Raw genomic sequence first — 22,627 nt, forward strand, 5'->3', positions numbered from 1 at the left:
TTGTTTGGTGAAGGATCTAAACGACCTCGGGAAGAAACAAAAGAAAGTACATGTAATCAGGAGGATCCAAGACGTAGTAAACGTCAAAGAACGTCTACTTCATTTGGACCAGATTTTGTGACTTTCTTATTGGAGAATGAGCCTCAAACATTTAAAGAAGCTATGACTTCTTCGGAATCATTGTTTTGGAAAGAGGCAGTCAATAGTGAAATAGAATCCATATTGAACAACCATACATGGGAATTGGTTGATCTTCCTCCTGGAAATAAACCTTTGGGTTCTAAATGGATTTTTAAGAGAAAAATCAAAGATGATGGCACTATTGATAAATTCAAGGCAAGACTCGTAGTCAAAGGGTATAGACAACGAGAAGGTCTAGACTACTTTGATACATACTCTCCAGTTACAAGAATTACGTCCATACGGATGTTAGTAGCATTAGCTGCAGTGTATGGTCTTGAAATTCATCAAATGGATGTTAAGACGGCCTTCTTAAATGGAGAGTTGGAGGAAGAAATTTACATGGAACAACCTGAAGGGTTTGTGGTTCCAGGTAAAGAAAAGAAGGTATGTAGACTTGTTAAGTCTCTTTACGGACTAAAACAAGCACCCAAATAATGGCATGCGAAATTTGACCAAACAATATTGTCAAATGGTTTTAAGATAAATGAATGTGATAAATGTGTGTACATTAAAAATGTTCCAAATCACATAGTCATTATTTGCCTATATGTGGATGATATGCTGATAATGAGTAATGACATTGCCAACATAAATGCTACTAAGCGTATGCTCAATAGCAAGTTTGATATGAAAGACTTGGGAGTTGCTGATTTAATTCTGGGAATTAAGATCCATAAGACTCCTCAAGGTCTGGCATTGTCACAATCTCATTATATTAAGACAGTACTTGAAAAATTCAAGCACTTGGGCTTTAAAGTTGCAAAAACTCCAATTGACGTGAATCTTGCATTAGCAAAGAATAAAGGCCAAAGCATATCACAATTGGATTATGCTCGTGTGTTGGGATGCTTAATGTATATCATGAATTGTACACGATCAGATATAGCTTGTGCTATAAGTAAACTGAGTCGATATACGAGCAATCCAGGCCAATCTCATTGGATGGCAATGAAACGAGTTTTGGGATATTTAGAACATACCCAGAACTTTGAATTGTACTACAGTAATTTTCCTGCGGTGATTGAGGGATACTGTGATGCAAATTGGATCACCGGTTCAAATGATTCTAAGTCTACGAGTGGATATGTATTCACTATCGGTGGAGGAGCGGTATCTTGGAAGTCGTCCAAACAAACATGTATTGCCCGCTCTACAATGGAGGATGAATTCATAGCCTTAGATAAAGCCGGTGAAGAAGCTGAATGGCTCCGAAATTTCTTGGAAGACATTCCATTTTGGCCCAAACCGTTGGCACCAATATGCATACATTGTGATAGTCAAGCGGTAATTGGAAGGGCTGGGAGCGTTATGTATAACGGTAAATCTCGTCATATACGACGAAGACATAAAACCGTTAGGCAATTACTCTCTAGAGGAATTATCACGATTGACTATGTAAAGTCAAGTGATAATGTGTCGGATCCACTTACAAAAGGCCTAACTAGAGAGGTAGTTGAGAAATCATCAAGGGAAATGGGGCTATGGCCGAGAACAAGTCATTGTGGCGGTAACTCTACCTAGAAGACTGGAGATCCCAAGATCTAGGTTCAAGGAGATCAAACAAAGTCATTAATGACGGTTCAACATTGTCAAATAAAATTTTAGTTTGTTCTCGTGATGAGACAATATTCAGTACCAAGGATAAAGCATTAAGGCTTTTTAATGATTTTTAAATTTGATACGGGGTATATCAAATAGTGTATCTACAAGATGACACGTTTAGGAATCACCTATGTAAGTGTGAAGTGTTAGCCGCTTCAAGGAGAACTTTGTAAGGCCAGTTCTCTACGCACCTTATGAAACCAGGCGGTGTTCATGGCTGAAACGAACACAACAATGAGAACCAAAGACGGTTAAGGGTTGATTGTGTGACTTATGGTTGTCTAGGTATACACCAAAGATCGACGGTTCAAAGATATCAAATCTACCGATTGACCGAGTATATCCGACATAAGTTTACTACGGAAAGTTCAAAGGGAAACCTACTTATCCAGATGCGATTAATCCTTGCTTGTAAATCACACAGTTTTTTCATGCATACTTCCGTGATATAGCCATTCCCCATTCATGTGGGGGATTATTGAGGTTTTAATTTTTAAGATGAAATAGTCTTAAAATGAGGGTGAATGGGAAATGGAGGAAAAATAAAAATTTTGAGTAAAATTTTAAGTTTCCCCCTCTTGACAATGAGACATTGTCCCATATTGGAAGAGGAAGAGATTTTTGGTGGGTATATATATAATTGCTCTTCTTGTAGCTCTTAAAGAGTTAAGAAGAAAGCAAGCCTCGCGTCGTCGTCGTCGTCGCTCGCTCGGCTCGGCTCGGCTCGGCTTCGGATTCGGGATTCGGATTCGGATTTGGTCAAATGATCGATTGATTGATTAATTTTTTGGACCAAATTTATTTGTTAATAGTAAATATTAACGTAAGATTATCCGCATTTGTAACGGATATTTTCCAATCCGTGTATTGATCATTTGGCAGCCGCCTAATGCTCTTCCCACCATGAATGTGCTTGCTCCACAAACATAAATGTGCTTGCTCCACAAATAAGCTAATGCTTGCTCCACCATGGAGGGTGGACGTTTGTTCTTCTTCAACACTGGCTGCTATATATATGTGCAGCAGATGTTGAAGAAAGACACTCAACAACATAACACACAAGACACAAACTGAAAATCGCTTAACAGATTTGGCTATACATTGCACTCCTTCCTCTCAGCATTTCCATACGATTTTCTGAGTTTCTACTCCCTCGTTCTGCATTGTTTTTAACTTCAAACAAAGCAACTGTAAGTGTGATTTGCTACCGAACTTTGTGTTCGCTGAAACACTGGGGTTTGAAGTACCGCTACACCAGTGTGTGATTCGTTCTATCCTGGGAGGAAATAATCCATAACCTTGGGTACTAGGAGGGGATTAAATTCCTTAAGGAAACACTGTGAATTCAGTGGGCTCGAATTAATTACTGTTTCATTACGTTAACTTATATTTTGCAGAATTATTATTTACAAATACAGCAATATTGGCGGGACTAACAATTTAGACCTACAAAGAGCTTAATTAAAGCAATAACAAAAGTTTAACATGGCGATCAAATCCTGGAGTAAAAGTGTTTTACCAATTTACAGTTATTCCTGTATATAGATATAGATTTGTACAGAATCAATTTTTCTGTTATTCCCGTATAACCAAAATTAAAACTTTTCAAACCGTGTCAATCATCTCGGTTTCTTTATGGTATCGTACAGTTCGGTTATTTTTTTATTTTATTTTTTTAAAAATTCATGCAAGAGTAGCTAATGAAAACTAGAATGTGATAAATGCATATCTGCATAGAATTCTAGATATTTTTACTCTTTTAAAACACGTAAATGCGTTCGAGGTTTATTTGGATTCTCAATATAATTGGGATGAGGAGGCCCAAAGGCGAGAACTTAAGTTTAAGGGTAGGTTTGTGATCATTTTGGCACTTTAAGTTTGTTAAGAGTGTACAATTTTTGGTTTTTATCAAATAGTTAACAAATTCTAATGGTTAAATTTAAGTAATTTAATGGAAACTGTAATAAAAAATTAACAAAAAACACCATGAAAACACCATGGAAAAACCAAAATATACGCGTAAAAGAAGGAACTCAGATTTAACTCCATTTGGTGCTTGAAAAAATAATTTACATATAAAAACAGTCTAATCTTTTAGGAAGCGTGAACCCGCTCGAACCAATGCGGTCCGCCCCTAACCATGTGCCTACAGCTCAAAAATTGCACCAAATATAAAAGACACACCCAAAGTAGCAAAAACTATAACAACTCAATATAATCTCACTAATGGGGTTTAGTTTGTATGCAGATCTTACCTCTACCCTAAATAGAGAGGCCGTTTCCAATAGACCCTCGGCTCACTCCCTCCAAAAACTACTCACACTCGAACTTACAAGAAAATTTAAGTTAGAAGTGGAGGTGTTCACATCTCGATTAAAACTGTTCAATGTTAAAACTTAGGTTAGGGGACTATTTCTCAACTTGCATGTTTTCCCATTTTCTTAAAAGAAAATTTAGTAGTAGTAAAAGTTTTATGCAATTAAGAACTAAATCCGAAGGCAATACCAATACTATCCAACAGTTCAGCTCCTATATACATCGGCTCGCCCATTTCCTATACTTCAAAACTCTATTTTCTTAGCCAAAAACATCCATGGCAGAAGACAAAATCAAAACCAATGAACCCCAAAAAGGAATTGAAGGTTCCATTTTACAGTGGGCCCCACAAGCATGGGCCCACTTAGAATTAGTCCGTTCAAAATCACCATTAATCCAATGCATAACAAACTTCGTTTCAATGGATTTCATGGCCAACACTTTATTATCCGCCGGCGCATCGCCGGCAATGATTCATTCAGTTGATGAAATTCCGGAATTTACACCAAAAGCCCTCGGAGTTTGCATAAATATGGGAACACTCACACCTGACTGGTTACCGGGTATGAAGTTGGCTGCAGAAGTGGCTAACCAGTGTAAGAAGCCTTGGGTCCTTGATCCTGTAGCTGCTGGTGGAACAAGTTTCCGGTTAAAGGCGTGTTTGGAGATGATGGATTTAAGGCCTAGTGTTGTTAGAGGGAATGGGTCTGAGATTCTTGCTCTTTTTAAGGGTTCTGTTGACTCTAATTCCAAGGTAGATAATCTGTGCATAATATGTGACTTTTTATCTTTTTATTTTGATCCAAAATAAATATTATTTTTACATAATCAAAAATTAATTAACTATAGTTTTTCAAATTTGTCCCTATTTACATATCTCAATGAGTCAAGTTAACAATATGTAAAATTTAATTAAGGGTAATTTAGTTAAAATACTTATTTGTTTTCTAGGAGTTTGTATTTTATTAAGGGGTGTGCCAAAGACAAAAAAGTCACTTATTGTATACCGGAGTCAGTATATACTTCATCTGTTCCAATTTATGTGGTACCGTTTTTGACTTGGCGCAAAATTTAAGAAAATAAATGAACACTTTTAAAATTTATGGTCTAAATAAAATGAAAATTTGAAAGTTGAAGTGTTTCTAAAGGTGACATTCTTTTTGAGACAAACTAAAAAGTAAAGAATGTCACATAAGTGAGGACGGAGGAAATATACAATATTTTGTATCAGCTATTTTTGCATACTATATACTATATATTCCAATTTATATGATACAGTTTGACCTAACACAAAGTTTAAGAAAAAAATAGTTTTGAAACATTTGTGATTATAAAAACTTTTTATTAATGGTAAAAAGTGAAAAGTTTAAAGTTAAAAAATTTTCAAATATATAAATGTGTCATTCTTTTTGGAATAAAAAATAGTGTCACATGAACTGGAACGAAGGGAGTATGGAATACCAATATTATCATTACTGGTATGCTTACATTATGTCCCATGGTTACTAGGAGTTCTTTTTAGTTTAGTCTGTTAAGAGATTTGTATGTTAATTGCTAGTTGAAAAATTAGAGCGCCTCTATAGTGTTAAAGAATACTAAATTATTGAATATTGGAATGAAACGGGTACAAATGGATAATAAGGATTCATATAACTGACTACTCATGGTTTGGGATTGAGACGTAATTATTTTTGTTGTTGAATAACTACCTTCTCAGTTTTCTATTTCATGACAATCAAGCCAAAATGGGTCCTTTATCTGGTTTCCATTTCTATTCTCTTTCTTGGAAAATGGTGTAAGTTTTACCAAAGGCTGCATTTCTATGCAAGATTTGGTGATATCAGTCTATCCTAGATTTTGGTCTCTCCTTTTGAATGACCTACTATTAGCTTGTCTTTAATACTACTGATGTAAGAATGGGAGAAAGACAAGAATCTACTTCCATTTGTGCAAAGTTAACTCCTCTTCATATTTCTTATTTCTTGTGCTTAGTCAGAAAATATGTGAATCGGGGCTATTCCACCTATTGATTGTATAGGCGGAGTGGTAGCTGAGAAAATTCCTAAAATCGGTTGAAATTGACGAGAGTTCAATATATGGGTTGGGAAAATAATAACTGGTCTGATTAAAATGTGTTAGTCGTTAGATTGTTTCACGATCTTAGTGATCATGTACTAATTTGACTAGTTATGGACAGGGTAAATGGACAGAAAATGATATCGTTAAATGAAGAGCAAGTAATCCGATGAAATGTTCATGTTGTTTGATTTGTCTACTTTAGGACAAATTTAGCTACTAATGGTCATAGCATTCAAGTTAAACTTTAGAGAAATTGAAAGGGATATTACTATTTTCTGATAAGCAAAGAATTGTTTGTGAGAAAACATCGTTACTGTATTACTATTTTCTTTTGCATTCGTACTGTGTTTCTGATTAAGCCACTAAATTCTATTGTTGTGCATATAATGTCTCATCTCTTTCTTTTTACTGATTTAAGGGTGTGGATAGTGTATACGGTTCAGGAGATGCTGTTGAAGCAGCAAAATCCCTTGCTCAACAAAGTGGTAGTGTAGTTGCAGTTTCTGGAGCTGTTGACTTTATCACAGACGGTGACAGGGTCGTCTGTGTGCATAATGGGGTGCCTATGTTGCAAAAGATTACTGCATCTGGTTGTTCTGTCACTGCCCTCATTGCTGCCTTTGTCGCGGTTGATCCATCAAATGCTGTTGAAGCGACAGCTTCTGCATTGGCTATCTTTGGTGTCGCTAGTGAGATAGGGATGGACATGGCTAGAGGTCCAGCTTCACTGCGGACATCATTGATCGATTCATTATATGGACTTGACAAAGCTACTGCACTTGGCCGAGTAAGAATCAGCTGCTTATAATGCTTAGAGGAGCATTGAATGTGTGCATTGCCCGTTAGAGCAAATGTGGACTTCGATAGCATCAAGTATATGTCTAATAATCAACTCAATGTTATTTTACTTGGTAGGTCTTTTACATTCTTTAACCCTTAATAAAAGCATGGGTTTAGAAAAAGCAGACTGAAGAATTTCTTTCTATTCATGTTGAAACCGGTTTTAGAATATTGTGGCTTGTAGCTTGGAATCTTGCTTCTCTCACTTGTTTGTTGATGAATTCATAAAAGAGAAAATGAGACATTCGTCGAGGGAGAATTATAGGGTCTAAGGAGATTTTCAGTAGCTCAATTTTCTTAAAGATTCACAGAGAAACTTCAGTAAATAAGATGAGCAGTGATCCTAAGCAGTGTCTCTGCACCATTTGTGACATGCTGACCAGCTGGTATGAGTGAACAAGCTCTGCAATGCCACAAGCATTCTTAAACTTGCCAGTGCCTCCGGTAACTGAAAACTAGGATATGGTGCTTCCTATCCTGTATACACCAAAGAAGTTAAGGGTGTCGCCGTATTCCCCTCCTTCCTAAGCTGGACTTGTGTTTTGCCAAGGATTTGTGTGGCCAGCTCAGGGGAAGAGGTCAAGATATCATCAATAACAGTGATTGTTCCAAAGCCAAGTCTTAAGCCATCAGGATTCAGGGCTTAGTTGGATAGTCAGGCAGAGCCAGGAATTTCAGTAAGGGAATTCAAAACATAAAGAAGTAAACATACAAAGAAGTTATTGGGATTCAACATCTACTATATATACATAAAAATTAATTTTGACTTGATATATATTGTGTAATTTTTCTATGAAGGGGTTTCTGGCTCCGCCCATGGTCACAGTTTGGCCATTCTTGTTTCCTCCGGCAAATGATGTGGCTGTTAATCCTGTTCCTAGTGGAACAACGTTGATGTTGACTGTTGGAATGGCTACGCCATCCTTTGGAGTCCGAAACCAAGAGGTCTTGCAAAGGGTGCTTGGCCGCTGTAGATGCTGCTTCACAAGCCGATGATTGGCCTGGCTGTCGGGTTGTTGCCGCTGAGAGTATCATGCGTGTATAATTCCAGGATTGTTTCAACAGGTCTATGGATCAACTGCTGCTATAAAGGCTGCAAAGTTGATGGCTGCAAATGGAACTGCAATAAGGGAGGGTGATGATTGCCTTGACATTGATATTCTTTCTACTTGTTGATGTGTGTTATTGAGTCTAAGTTGTTTCTTTGATTGACAATGCCATGCACTTTTTAAAGAGAAGTGATCAGAAATGTAGAAAAATGGAGTTGTGAGATTAAGAGCCCGTTTGGACATAAGAAATTTTTCCCTTTTTTTTTTCAAAAAAACCACTTTTTTTTCGAAATCAACGTTCATAAAATTTTCAATTTTCACTTGAAAATGCATTTTGGAAATTTTCGAAAATTTGAGAAACTCTAAAAGCTGTTTTCTAAATTTTTTCACTCAAATCACTCACAAAACTTCAAAAACAACCCAAAATTATATTCATGTTCAAACACAATTCTAAATTTCAAATACCATTTTCACTTAAAAATTATTTTGCCCCTATTTTGGAATTTTACAATTCATATATGTCCAAATGCCCACTAAAATGTGGTAAAGTTGTTGGAATTTCCTTTGAGAGTGTTGGGTACAACAGAACCTTGCTAAATTGTGTATGCTCCTTTCTTTATATACAGAAAGATTTTGTTTCATGTTATAAAATAAAAACTGTAAAGTAAATAAACCGAAGACAAGTATAGAGAGAGATTGATATATTATTTAAATTTCAAACTTATGTACATAATGAACTGAAAACTCCTCTGTTTATAGAAGAAAGGACGCAGCTGCGAGGCTTTTTTTTGTTGCTTGTAAGCTGTCTGCATGAGCTGCTTGCAACCTGCCTGTTTAATAAGAAGCTGCTGCAAATCATTTCATTGAGCTGCTTGCAACCTGCCTACATCAGCTGCTTGTAGATAAACTTCAACAGAGTACTAAATGGATAATCTTCTTCAGGAAGATTATCTATAGCGGAGTAATAAATGGACATTCACAATATAATTATTTTCATAACACTCCCCCTTGGATGTTTATTAAAAGGTATTGTGCTTCGTTAAAACCTTACTAGGAAAAACTCAGTGGAAAAAATCCTAGTGAAGGAAAAAGAGTACACATATTTAGTAATACGCATTTCTAGCTGCCTCATTAGAAACCTTATAAGGAAAACCATGTGGGAAAAAATTTTAGTAAGGAAAAAAGAGTACATCACATATTTTACTCCCCCTGATGAAAACCTTGTTTCAAATATTTGAGTCTCCGCATTCCAATCTTATATACCATCTTCTCAAAAGTTGAAGTTGGCAAAGATTTAGTGAATAAATATGTCGGATTGTCACTTAAACGGATTTGTTGCACATCAATATGATCATTTTTTTGAAGATCATGTGTGTAGAATAATTTTGGTAAAATGTGCTTCGTTCTATCTCCTTTTATAAATCATCCCTTCAATTGGGCTATGCATGCAACATTGTCTTCGTATAAAATTGTGGGTCTTTTCTCACATTCCAAATCACATTTTTTCTGAATAAAATGAATTATTGATCTCAACCATACACATTCCCTACTTGCTTCATGAATAGCTATTATTTCAACATGATTTGAAGAAGTAGCAACAATAGATTGCTTTGTGGAGAGCCATGATATGATAGTACCTCCACATGTAAACACGTACCCGGGTTGAGATCTAACTTTATGAGGATCAGATAAATAACCTGCATCTGCATAACCAACAAGATCTGCACTATCTTTGTTAGCATAAAACAAACCCATATCAAGAGTTCTCTTTAAATATTTCAATATATGCTTAATCCCGTTCCAATGTCTCCGTGTAGGAGAAGAACTATATCTTGCTAGTAAATTAACAGAAAATGTTATGTCAGGCCTTATAACACTAGCAAGATACATTAGTGCACCAATTGCACTGAGATAGGGTTCTTCGGGACCAAGGAGTTCCTCATCCTCTTCTGGAGGTCGGAACAAATCTTTATTTACTTCAAGTGATCGAACAACCATTGGTGTACTCAATGGGTGCGCTTTGTCCATGTAAAAGCGTTTTAAGACCCTTTCTGTATAGGCAGATTAATGGATAAAGATCCCGTCTGCTAAATTTTCGATTTGCAGACCAAGACAAAGTTTTGTCTTTCCAAGATCTTTCATCTCAAATTCTTTCTTAAGATATTCAATTGCCTTTTGAAGCTTTTCTGGAGTTCCAACAATATTTATGTCATCAACATAAACAGCAAGTATAACAAATTCTGAAGCTATTTTCTTTATAAAAATACATGGACAAATAACATCATTTATGTAACCCTCTTTCAGCAAACATTCACTGAGGCGATTATACCACATGCGCCCAGATTGCTTTAAACCGTACAAAGATCTTTGTAATCTGATTGGGTACATTTTTCGAGATTTTGAATATGCTTCAGCCATTTTAAATCTTTCGGGAAATTTCATGTAAATTTCATTATCAAGTGACCTGTATAGATAAGTTGTAACCACATCCATTAGATGTATTTCAAACCTTTCACGTAAGGCTAAACTGATGAGATATCGAAATGTTATGGTATCCATAACGGGTGAATATGTTTCTTCATAATCGACTCCGGTCGTTGTGAGAATCCTTGTGCAACAAGGCGAGCCTTGTATCTTTCAACTTCATTTTTATCATTCCTTTTTTGCACAAAAACTCATTTATGACCAACTGGCTTTATACCAGCAGGTGTTTGGACTACTGGTCCAAAGACCTCTCTTTTAGCAAGTGACTTCAATTCCGATTGAATTGACTCTTGCAATTTTGGCCAATCAGATATTTGTTGACATTCTTCGACAGATCGGGGTTCAAGATTCTCACTATCTTGCATAATATTAAATGCAACATTATATGCAAAAATATTATCCACCACTATTTCAGATTAATTTAAATTAATCCCATCACCAGTAGAACTTATTAAAAGTTCCTCACTCACTTGAGTCTCGGGTTCATTGATTTCTTCAGGAATCTCAGAACTAATCAGATCTTGGGTCTCTTCAGGAGATCCCTTCATAATATCATTTTGATCATTTGTCGATTTTTTTTTTCTAGGATTTCGATCCTTAGAACCTAAAAGCCTACCACGCTTCAAGCGTACTTTTGGTTCACTAGCTCTCATACTAGTAGATGGTCCTGCTGGAACATCAATTCGGATAGACACATTCTCTGCAGGGATATGTGACTTAGTTTTCCTTTTCAAATCAGTAAATGTGTCTGGCATTTGATTTGCTATATTCTGTAAATAGATGATCTTCTGGACCTCCTGATTACATATAGGGGTACGTGGATCAAAGTGAGATAATGATGAAACTTTTCACATAATTTCTCTTTTGATTTTTTTTTTCTCTTGATTTGCTATATTCTGTAAATGGATGATCTTATGGACCTCCTGATTACATATAGGGGTACATGGATCAAAGTGAAATAATGATGAAACTTTCCACACAATTTCTTTTTTGATTTCCTTTTTCTCTCCCCCTAATTGTGGGAAATTTGTTTCATCAAATCGACAATCTGCAAATCGAGCAGTAAATAAATCTCCCGTCAATTGTTCAAGATAGCGAATAATAGAGGGTGATTCAAACTCAACGTATATTCCTAACCTTCTTTGCGGGCCCATCTTACTGTACTGTGGTGGTGCTACTGGCACATATACAACACATCTAAAAATTCGTAGATGGGCAATATTTGGTTCATGACCAAAAACTAATTGTGACGGAGAATATTTATTATAATGTGTCGGTCTGAGAAAGATAAGTGATGTTGCGTGCAAGATAGCATGGCCCCAAACAATAGTGGACAATTTTGTTTTCATAAGTAGTGGTCTTGTTATCAACTACATGTGTTTAATAAATGACTCTGCAAGGCCATTTTGAGTATGAACATAAGTTACAGGATGTTCAACTTTTATCCCAACTGATACACAGTAATCATCAAAAGCTTGAGATGAGAATTCTCCAGTATTATCAAGGCGAATAGCCTTTATAGGATAATCTGAGAATTGTGCCCTTAATCGAATTATTTGGGCTAATAACTTTGCAAACGCCAGGTTGTGAGATGATAGTAGGCATACCTGAGACCATCTTGAAGATGCGTTTATTAGGACCATAAAATACCTGAACAACCCACTTGATAGGTAAATAGGTCCACATATATCCCCATGTATACGCTCTAAAAAGGCAGGGGACTCAATATCAATCTTCATTGGTGATGGTCTAGTGATCATTTGCCTTGATAACAAGCATTACAAGAAAATTCATCATCTGTAAGAATCTTCAGGTTCTTTAATGGATGCCCACTCGAATTTTCAGTAATTCGTCTCATCATTATTGATCCAGGATGGCCCAGACGGCCATGTCAAAGCACAAAAGTATTTGAATCAGTAAACTGCCTATTTACCATAGAGTGTGCTTCAACTGTACTAATCTTTGAATAGTATAAGCCAGAAGATAAAGTTAGTAACTTTTCTACAATGCACTTCTGGCCAGAAATATTCTTTATAATACAAAGATATTCCATATTCATTTCATCTATCGTGTCAACATGATACCCATTTCGGTGGATATCCATAAAACTCAACAAGTTTCTTCGAGACTTGGAGGAGAATAATGCATTGTCTATAATAAGTTTTGTTCCCTTAGACAGAAATACAATAGCTCTTCTGGAGCCTTCAATCAAACTTATATTACCAGAAATTGTAGAAACATTTGCTTTTTCCTTATGCAAATAAGAAAAGTATTTCTGATCTTTGAATATGGCATGAGTTGTTCCACTATCAATTACGCAAATATCTTCGTGATTGGTCTTTGATCCAAACATAATTTGAGTATTATCCATATTCTTCAAAATGACAAACAAAATAAATATGATAGTAAACATTATTATCAAAGCATAACTTTTATTTATGTACAACTATTACATAACCATACTATCTACTACAAACAATAAAAATTAAAATATTTACATCTTTACAGATTCATCACCGATCACATGACTTATTTCTCCTTCTGGGAGTGCAAAGTAATCAGCTACATCCAAATGTATGAAGTCTAAATTATCTTCAGAAATAAAATTTGCTTCAACATTTTCTCAGTCTTCTTCAGGAAGGCTTGATACAGCTCAACCAGGTGCTTTGGCGTACGACATGTACGTGACCAGTGCCCTTTTCCTCCACATCTATAGCATGCATTTTCTGCGTTTGCTGCTTGCACCGCTTCATGCTTTTGTTCCTTCCTTTTCCACTGCTGATGGTGAGGATGGTTCTTTGGTGCATTATTATTACCATGATTAGTGTTTCTTCCCCGACCACGGCCATGACCACTACTGGGGCCACGTCCTCTTCCACGCTTAGCTTGGTGGAAGTTCGTCTCATTCACTTCAGGAAATGGGCAAGAACCAGTAGGCCAGATTTCATGATTTTTTTATTAATAGCCCATTATGTTGCTCGGCTACAAGAAGATGTGAGATAAGTTAAGAATACTTTTTGAATCCCATCTCTCGATATTGCTGCTGCAGGAGCATGTTCGAGGCATGAAAAGTGGTGAAAGTTTTCTCCAACATATCATGATCAGTAATATTATCACCACATAATTTTAATTGGAAAATAATTCTGAACATAACAGAATTACACTCACCGATATATTTAAAATTTTGTAGCCTTAAATGAGTTCAATCATATCGTGCCTGTGGAAGAACGGCCATCTTCAGTGGTCATATTTATCTTTCAAATTATCCCACAGTATGACTGGATCTTTAACAGTAAGATATTCCATTTTCAGGCCCTCATCAAGGTGATGGCGTAGGAATATCATTGCTTTGGCACAGTCTTGGTTTGATGCCTGGTTTTTGTCCTTAATGGTGTCTGCCAGACCCATCGCATCAAGATGAATTTCGGCATCAAGCACCCAAGACATGTACCTTTTGCCCGATATATTCAGGGCTACAAATTCAAATTTAGAAAGATTTGACATTATTTAGAAAAATAAAGTTCGTACATGTGATACTTTCAAAGTATTTGCTCGAGATGGCAGAGTCTCATGCTGATAACATGTTATAAAATAAAAACTGTTAAGTAAATAAACCGAAGACAAGTATAGAAAGAGATTGATATATTATTCAAACTTCGAACTTATGTACATAATAAACTGAAAATTACTCTATTTATAGAAGAAAGGAAGCAGCTGCAAGGCTTTTCTTTAGCTGCTTGTAAGTTGTCTGCATGAGCTACTTGCAACCTGCCTATTTAATAAGAAGTTACTGCAAATCATTTCATTGAGCTGCTTGCAAGCTGCCTGCATCAACTACTTGTAGATAAACTTCAAACAGATTACTAAATGGATAATCTTCTTCAGGAAGATTATCTATAACAGAATAATAAATGAATATCCATAATATAATTATTTTTATAACATATCCGACAATAATAGGAAACTTGACTTTGCAGTATTAGTATTTTTATTTTTATTTATTATAACTAAGAAAGGAAGGTTGGTTGGGGGGGCTCATTCAAAAATTCTTAGAATTCAACTGTCACTGATAATAACAATTTTCGTAGACAAAAAAAAAAAAAAAATGATGCCAACTGTCATACGAATATTACAAATTCTCAACCTACAAAAACATGAATTCACATTCATCTCTTGCTATTGTTACAATTGAGGTACCATCGCTACCGTAAGAATTCATCAGACAACCTTAAGTTTCTTATTCTGTGTGCTAAATTGTATGTCAGGCACTTGAATCACTGTTCTTTGCTAGTGCATTAGTAGCCCATACCACCACCAGGCATAGCTGGAGACGGTGTCTCGTCCTTGGGAAGCTCAACAACAACAGCTTCAGTTGTAGTCAATAGAGATGACACACTGCACGCAACAAAAAAAAGTAAAAGCATAAGCCTTAACTTCTTCACACCAACAGTCTAACTTTTACATTGACGATGATATAACAGATTAAGTTGCACTAATAGTCTATAAGTTGTCCGAGAATATAAGTTAAATCCATAGCATATTAGCAAGAATGCCAAGGGAAGAAATACATTGGAAGAAGAAAATATAAAGGAGTATGTGCTCACCTAGCAGCATCGACTAGGGCAGTCCTAATTACTTTCAAAGGGTCAATGATCCCTGATTTTACCATATCAACATATTCACCTGTTGCAGAGACGAAAGTAAAGATTAATCGATTTTTTTCTTCCGTATGCATTATTGACATGCCACCAATTTTAATTCTAATTTTAGGAAATAGAGGGATCCGAACCTTTTGCCGCATCATATCCAAGATCAGGGTCATCCTGCTCCAAAAGTTTACCAACCACTACAGCACCCTCAACCCCAGCATTAGAGGCAATTGTGTGTACTGGTGTCTGCAATTAGAAAGTTCAGACATATCAGCCTATCAAATACGAATTCATTCCAAAGCATAACCAGTCAGCTAATTATGGCTTGACAACTACTCTGAAAATGCGATAGCGAGGAATGTAAAATTGCAGACCTTAAGAGCATTCTGAATAATTTGGACACCAATCTTCTGGTCAAAGTTGGCTGTTGGCAAGTTATCCAATTCTTTTGATGCATAAAGAAGTGCAACACCACCACCTGCACGACAAGAATAAAATTAGTCTCTTGGTAAGTGGACCAGCCATGAAGAGATATGAACATGTAATAACCTGGAACAATTCCTTCCTCTACAGCAGCCTTTGTGGCATTCAAAGCATCTGTAACTCTGTCTTTCTTCTCACCAACCTCAAGTTCACTAGCTCCTCCGACCTGGCAGACCCATACCAACTCAAATCAATATACCTTCTACAATTGGCATATTAGAGAAGTTGGGATCTTTTCTAAAAGTTTCTGTATATTTAGTTTCTGAAAGAATACAGATTGCAATTAAATTGAATACCTTCAATACTGCAACACCACCTGAAAGCTTAGCTAGTCTTTCCTGCAATTTCTCCTTGTCATAATCAGATGTACTCAGTTCAATTGCTGATCTGATCTGTCAATACAAAGAGCATATATGTTCAACCCCGCACCATTGGATAATATGGTGCTTGTATTGATAATATCAGTGTAGATGTAAGCCAAAAAAAACCTGTTCACATCTCTCCTCAATGGCCTTCTTCTCACCAGCACCATCAAGAACAACGGTGTCATCCTTGGAGATGGTCACCTAAAACAAAATGCCGTGAGACTACGGAAGACAGAGAAATGTTGTTCAGCAGCAAAAATAGAAACTAAACAAGAATTGCAATGAGGGACCACTTTTCTTGCACCATTAAGTAATACCAAAACGTGGGGATGCACCGATCAAATCCATACTACAGTGAGATTATCAAATGTACCTTTTTACATTTTCCCAGCATGTCCAACTCCACATTCTCAAGATTCAATCCAAGTTCTTCAGTTATGACCTATCATGCACAGGTACGAAATGTTAGCTACATAAGAAAAAATAGTAAATATCTTATACAGGAGCGTACGAAAACAGTTGCTTACCTGGCCTCCAGTTAAAGTAGCAAGATCTTGCAAATTAGCCTTCCTGTTTTCACCAAATCCTGGAGCTTTGATGGCACAAACCTGTAATATTTGCCAATAAAATTAGCCGAACGAAGTATTACACTGACCTCAAAAAAGTTTAACATATTTTTTTTTCCTCGAGCAGCATATTACCTTGATTCCAGCACGAAGCTTGTTCAGAATAAGTGTAGCAAGTATTTCACTCTCCACATCTTCAGACACAATTAAGAGGGGCCTTTGTCTCTGAACATATGAAGTAAGAATAAGAAACAGCTCTAAAGGTCATAGTTGAAACTCGGATTAAGAATGTCAGAAGAAAGACTACCTTCAAAGCCAACTCTAACACTTTCACCACAGCATTTATGCTTGAGATTTTGTTCTCGTGAATAAGAATAAGCGGGTCATCCAACTCCTGTCAAGCATCAGAATAGTTGTGAGTTCATATGAAAAAGAGGCTGGCTGTAAAATATGTAATATTGCCACAACAATCATGCAGCTAAATTAATACTGGCAAACTGAAGACGTACACATTTCTGATTCTTCTCATTCGTGATAAAGTATGGAGATATGTAGCCCCTGTCCAGCTTCATCCCCTCAACAACTTCCAACTCATTAAATAATGTCTTTCCGTCCTGCATGATATTAGAATTGATTAGTGTTCACATCTTTAGAAATATCATGTGTTATACACATAAAACAAAATCTGAAAATTACTTACTTGAATAGTGATGACACCTTCCTTGCCTACTTTCTCCATAGCCTTTGCAATTAGCTCACCAATTTCTCTTTCTCCATTTGCAGAGATTGTCCCAACCTATCAAAAGGTCATACTATCATAATCTTATTGGAAATAGTGCAGCTGCGACACTCTAGAACAGAAAATTGATATCTCATTCAGTTATCCAGAAAATTAGTGTTTTGAAATTTTCACTTGCACTGAAGAGCAAGTTAGATTCTGCTTTTACCCCCTCTGCTTGATTCTTGCAATACCAGAATCCTAGCAGAAATAATACAGCGCTGACCACTACGGTAGAAGATCAATATCACTTTCTTAAATGAATCCCCCCCCCCCCCCCCCCCAATTTTTGGATTTTTTTTTTGGGTGGGAGTGGGGTAGGTGCTCAGGGGTTGAAGGGCCTGCTGCTCCAAATGTTGATGTTTAAGAACCGGAAAAAGACATACCCTTTGGACTGTACTTCATAAAAGTTTAAAGCTAGCAAAGATACCTGGGCAATCTCCTCGGATGTGCTTATCATCCGTGCTCTGCTTTTCAGATTTGTTACAACAGCATCCACAGCCATTGTGATACCCCGTCTAAGGTCCATTGCATTCATACCAGCTGCAACAGACTTGCACCCTTCAGCAAATATTGCTCGGGTGAGGACTGTTGCACAAGTGGTACCTGAAATACAAAGCTAAAGTTAAACGCGAGCTGACATGTAAAAGATTTTTAGAACTCCAACATGCGAACTAGGCACATATGAAGACACTGGGGAAGAAACAGTATATCTAAAGTCTTACCATCACCAGCAACATCATTAGTGGCATTGGCAACCTGTTTTACGAGGCTGGCACCAACATTTTTTATTTTGTCCTGGAATTCGATGCTTTTTGCAACAGTTACACCATCTTTTGTTACCTTGGGCGCACCCCAACTTTGTTCAATCACCACATTACGACCCTTCATAATAAACATATAACATTAGTTGCACCTAATGAATCTATTCCCAGCAAAATCAAATATATATTGGTGGTGGTCCACTTTATATTGTGTCCCCTAGGAGTATATAAGCATTTAGAAATCTTGCTTGTCAATAATCCTCCAAGTTCAAATAACATGAACAAGGAGAGAGAAACAGTAACACACTTCACTTTTAATTGAAAGGGAACAAGTTAAAAAAACATCCAGTTGCCCTAATCAGACAGTTAAGCTTTGCAACAGCTTGATTTTAAAATACTCGGGGGGAAAAGAGTCAAAACCAAGAAAACACGATACTATTTTTAGTTGAGACAAGTCACTCTAGCCACTTTCTATTGCACTCTAATAAGTATGTAAACTGTATCATTTCAAGATGGTAAAATGCCAAATGTCTATGGTATCGCGCATTCATTATTTCAATTTTCCACAGAATTGAACACTTCCATCCACAAACTTGTTCATGGTTAAAGCATCACAATCCGACAAGTTACCAACCCAAAAGTAATATCACATTCTCTCATCACAATACAAATAAGAACGGTAAAATGTGCTAATGTACACATGTAGACAATATAATATCTAATTCACTGACAACAAGTATTTGAAATTAATGTTCGGAATTTCAGCATGAGCACTGCTAATATTGTAACTTGAATTACCTTAGGACCCATAGTTACTTTAACTGCATCAGCAAGCTGCTCAACGCCCTGAAGCATCAATCCCCGAGCTTCAACTCCAAATTTAATGTCCTTGGCCGCATAATTTCTGCTCCAATTCAGCCTACTACCAACCTGCATCATACTCATCGTAAATACCAACCCAATCCCAAAAATCTAAGAGATTCTCGAGGGTGCACCCAGTTTGGAGGAAAAATGTTTTTCATAGGAAAGACACTGCAAAAAATGCTTTACCTTTGGAAATTATTTTAGTTTCCAGTTTTTTTGGCTAGAGACAAAGTTTGACATATGATAATACGAGTATAGCGTGTCGACATACTTTTTTATTAAAGAGTTTAAGTTCAATGCACTAATGCTGTAAACAATATTTACACAATCATATAACTTAAAAGATAATTTGTAACTAACTATATTTAATAGCATTGATTAGTTAACTAGAATAACTATTAAATGACCTATTATAACAGGTAAAAGTTACACTAGTGGTGTAAAAAGTTCATTACACTGTTTGTATATATATCTTAAATCCTTATTAAAACAATGCTCAACTGCTGATTGAAATAAGTGATATGGAGTAATTGAGCTGAATATTTGTAGAACATAATGATTTCTGGTGGAAAATGTTTTCATAACCAAAAGTTAGAAATACATTTTCTGCTTAACCCAAATACACCCAAATTAAATTATTCCGATCCACTCAAAATGTTAAAAATTACCTGGTTGGTGCTGTTTCTGGCAACACTGTACAAAAAAAAGGCATTTGTTCAGATAATGATTACATAATTCGAACACAAATAATACATAGAATAAAAAAAAACAATTAGCAAAATGTACAGAGTTGGTTGAATAATTAAACCAGATTTGACGGAAATACCTGGCTTTAGAAGCAAGTTTTGCTGCAAAACGATACATAGTGGGAACTATGAAAATTTGCAGACTGAGAAAGAGAAAGAAAACAGAAGAGAGGAGAAACGTGTTGAAGGGGCTTATTTAGAGAAGAAAAGAAGAGTCTAGAAGAAACAGCTTCTAGGGTTTTAGGGTTTTATCTATTTTAAATTAAAAAAAAAAAAAAAAGAGGAAAAGCTTTTGAATTATAAAAAAAATGTTCTTTTTTAAACAGAAGAAAAAAATTAAGTTATATATATGGTTACTGTGAGGAATTTTTACATGAACTTATCACATTTACCTGTTGAGAGGTAATTTATTTTATTTTGAAGATTATAAATTTTACGTTTTAAGAAGGTTTACCTCAAATATGTGATAGTGTTAAAAAATTATTTGCACTGCAATATTTATAACTTAAACTCTACAAAAAAAAAGTTAATGAACAACTACTCCCTATTTTTATTTTCTTTGTTTTCTTGCATTGAATTTACTAAATTGATTTGAATAATTGCTGCTGTGAGAAAAAAAATACAAAAAGAAAAAATGATCTGTTCAGGAGAATGAGGAAAAAGATTCTAAATTAATATTTTAACTTCTTACTATGTTAAAAACTAATTAATATTTGTTACTTGCAAATGTCTTCTGTATATATATATGATACTTACAAGGTCAGAGATTGGATTCCATTTTATTTTATTATTATAGAGTATGGTTCGTATGACAAAAAAATATATTATTTGCTTTTCTAGATCATTTCGTTCTGTATTAAGGTAAATAACTTATATTAATAGCAGAATATAGGGAATTTACATAGAAATATATTATGATTATCTCTAAAAGTAGGTCAAATATTTATATATGTAACACTCTTTGCCATATCTTTATTTAAAATTTAGACACCTCAACTGAATTATTTTACTTATTAGATACTCTAATCTTGCTTGATGTGTTCTTATTAAACGCAATAAGCTGACATAACAAAAAACGAATGTTTATCCCTTCTCTTATATGCGTGATAAATAATTTGCTTAATAGTTCTTTTTTTATTTATTATTTATAGGTAAGAGCTATAAAGAGGAGTAATAATAAAGTAAAGATACAATTAAAACAAGCATGGTCTAAGCAGCCCTCTCAGAGCTAGAGCTACGCTCTCAGCAATATTGGCAACTATATAATTAATATCACCAAATTGATTTCAATAAATAGTAAATTTCAAAGGAAAAATAAAAAGGAATTCCGAATGACAACTTCCGAATTTATGATGTAAATCTTTTAACTTTAAAATACGCAATTTTTGCTAGCCTGGCCAAATGAACTCTTACTCAATAGTACTAATTACTTGATAGAATTTACAAGATATAAGGTGAGAATTGTTAAAACTATATCATATGAATACAAAATTTCCTAGAACTAAGATGTGAACAATAAAATAAGATTCATCAAACTCTTTTTTAAATTTAGGCAATTGCCTAAATCTCAGAAGATTAAGAAAATTTTGATTATTCATATAGCTCTATCACACTGTTTGATCACCAACAATTGTGGTGGAGTTATAAGTACTTTTCCGTTCTTACTTAAAGATTTCGAGTTCAAATCACAAAATTAGAGTTGTCGGGAGCACTTGACCTCCCTAAATGGGACTTTCCCTTATAAATCGAGCTTGAAGCGGGTACATCTCCCTAAATGGGACTTCCCCTTATAAATCGAGCTTGAAGCGGGTACATGACACCGAAAAAATCTAGCAAACTTTTGCAACGAGGGAAAATAATTCTGCTAAGTCCATTTTTGCTTGATTGGCGATACAAAGATTATAATGATGCATATGAAGTTTCAATGGCTACATAAATAGGATGAAAAACAAAAGCCAATAGTTAGAACTTAACAAGCTCAAATAATAAAGCAATTTCTTATTTTAGATGTTTTTAAATTTTTCATGGTAAAAGGAAGTTTGGGTATACAGTTAGACCTCTCTATACCAACATTCATATATAACAATACTTCACTATAAAAACCAAGCTTTTCCGGAACCAATTTTCATCTTATGTTATAATTGTATACCGTCGAAATCGGGCATACCCGGTTTCGTTGGCAAGGGAGTTGCCTCGAAGGTAACCTCATAATAGATCGGGCTCGAGCTCGAAGATAGAATATCACGCCTAGAGATCGAAGTGTTCATTAAGATCGAGGCTGTCAACAATCGAGATCAAACATGACTGACTTCGAGTAAAGCGTAATAACGGAATGGCGCGAGATATCAGTAACCGGTCGAAGATCCCGGCGGAAATCCCGGAACAGATCAAATCAAAGCGGCTATTAGTGCCAATCATGGGATCTACTTTCGTTATCAGAGTTGTACCTTATTTAGGATTCCTCTATTATATAAAGAGGGATCCCATTCACTTGTAAAAAAAAGAAAGATTATTTACTGATAAGAATACACATATACACTGCTTTTTTTGTTTTACTTACTATTCATCGTTGTTTGTTCCATCCTCCACTGTTCTTATTAACTAACCTCGAGACTACTCGAATTGAGGTCGAGGCATTGTTTGCGGACCGGTTTGATTTATTTTATTATCCAATTTATCTATTTAATTCATTATTTATCAATTGGTACTCGTTTAAATCGCATATCCTTAAAGCCACAATATAAGTTTAATTGTTACTCAATTTTTAGGGTAAACAGTTTGGCGCCCACAGTGGGTCTAAGGATAATAGTGATTGTTCGGTACTGATTCTGGTAAAACACATTATTTTACGCTTGTTCT

The 22,627-nt window shown here is 35.6% G+C and overlaps 2 protein-coding genes across 2 annotated transcripts; one reads left to right on the forward strand and one right to left on the reverse strand.

Annotated features, from left to right (window-relative positions):
• Positions 1–4,258: 4,258 nt before the first annotated feature.
• Positions 4,259–7,292, forward strand: LOC104095539 (hydroxyethylthiazole kinase). The gene is made up of 2 exons (XM_009601687.4): positions 4,259–4,855; positions 6,599–7,292. Exons 1-2 carry the CDS (start codon positions 4,379–4,381, stop codon positions 6,986–6,988), a joined length of 867 nt encoding a protein of 288 aa, XP_009599982.1. The 5' UTR covers positions 4,259–4,378; the 3' UTR covers positions 6,989–7,292.
• Positions 7,293–14,578: 7,286 nt separating this feature from the next.
• On the reverse strand, positions 14,579–19,990 carry LOC104095538 (chaperonin CPN60-2, mitochondrial-like). The gene is made up of 18 exons (XM_009601686.4): positions 19,849–19,990; positions 19,691–19,715; positions 18,957–19,088; positions 18,120–18,279; positions 17,825–18,000; positions 17,317–17,412; positions 17,126–17,230; positions 16,924–17,010; positions 16,752–16,841; positions 16,578–16,658; positions 16,424–16,492; positions 16,174–16,251; positions 15,982–16,077; positions 15,752–15,851; positions 15,577–15,680; positions 15,343–15,448; positions 15,158–15,236; positions 14,579–14,948 (listed from the first exon to the last, which is right to left on the reverse strand). Exons 1-18 carry the CDS (start codon positions 19,884–19,886, stop codon positions 14,849–14,851), a joined length of 1,722 nt encoding a protein of 573 aa, XP_009599981.1. The 5' UTR covers positions 19,887–19,990; the 3' UTR covers positions 14,579–14,848.
• Positions 19,991–22,627: the final 2,637 nt, after the last annotated feature.

This window comes from Nicotiana tomentosiformis, chromosome 5 (genome assembly GCF_000390325.3).
Source record: "Nicotiana tomentosiformis chromosome 5, ASM39032v3, whole genome shotgun sequence".
Lineage (NCBI taxonomy): Eukaryota > Viridiplantae > Streptophyta > Magnoliopsida > Solanales > Solanaceae > Nicotiana > Nicotiana tomentosiformis.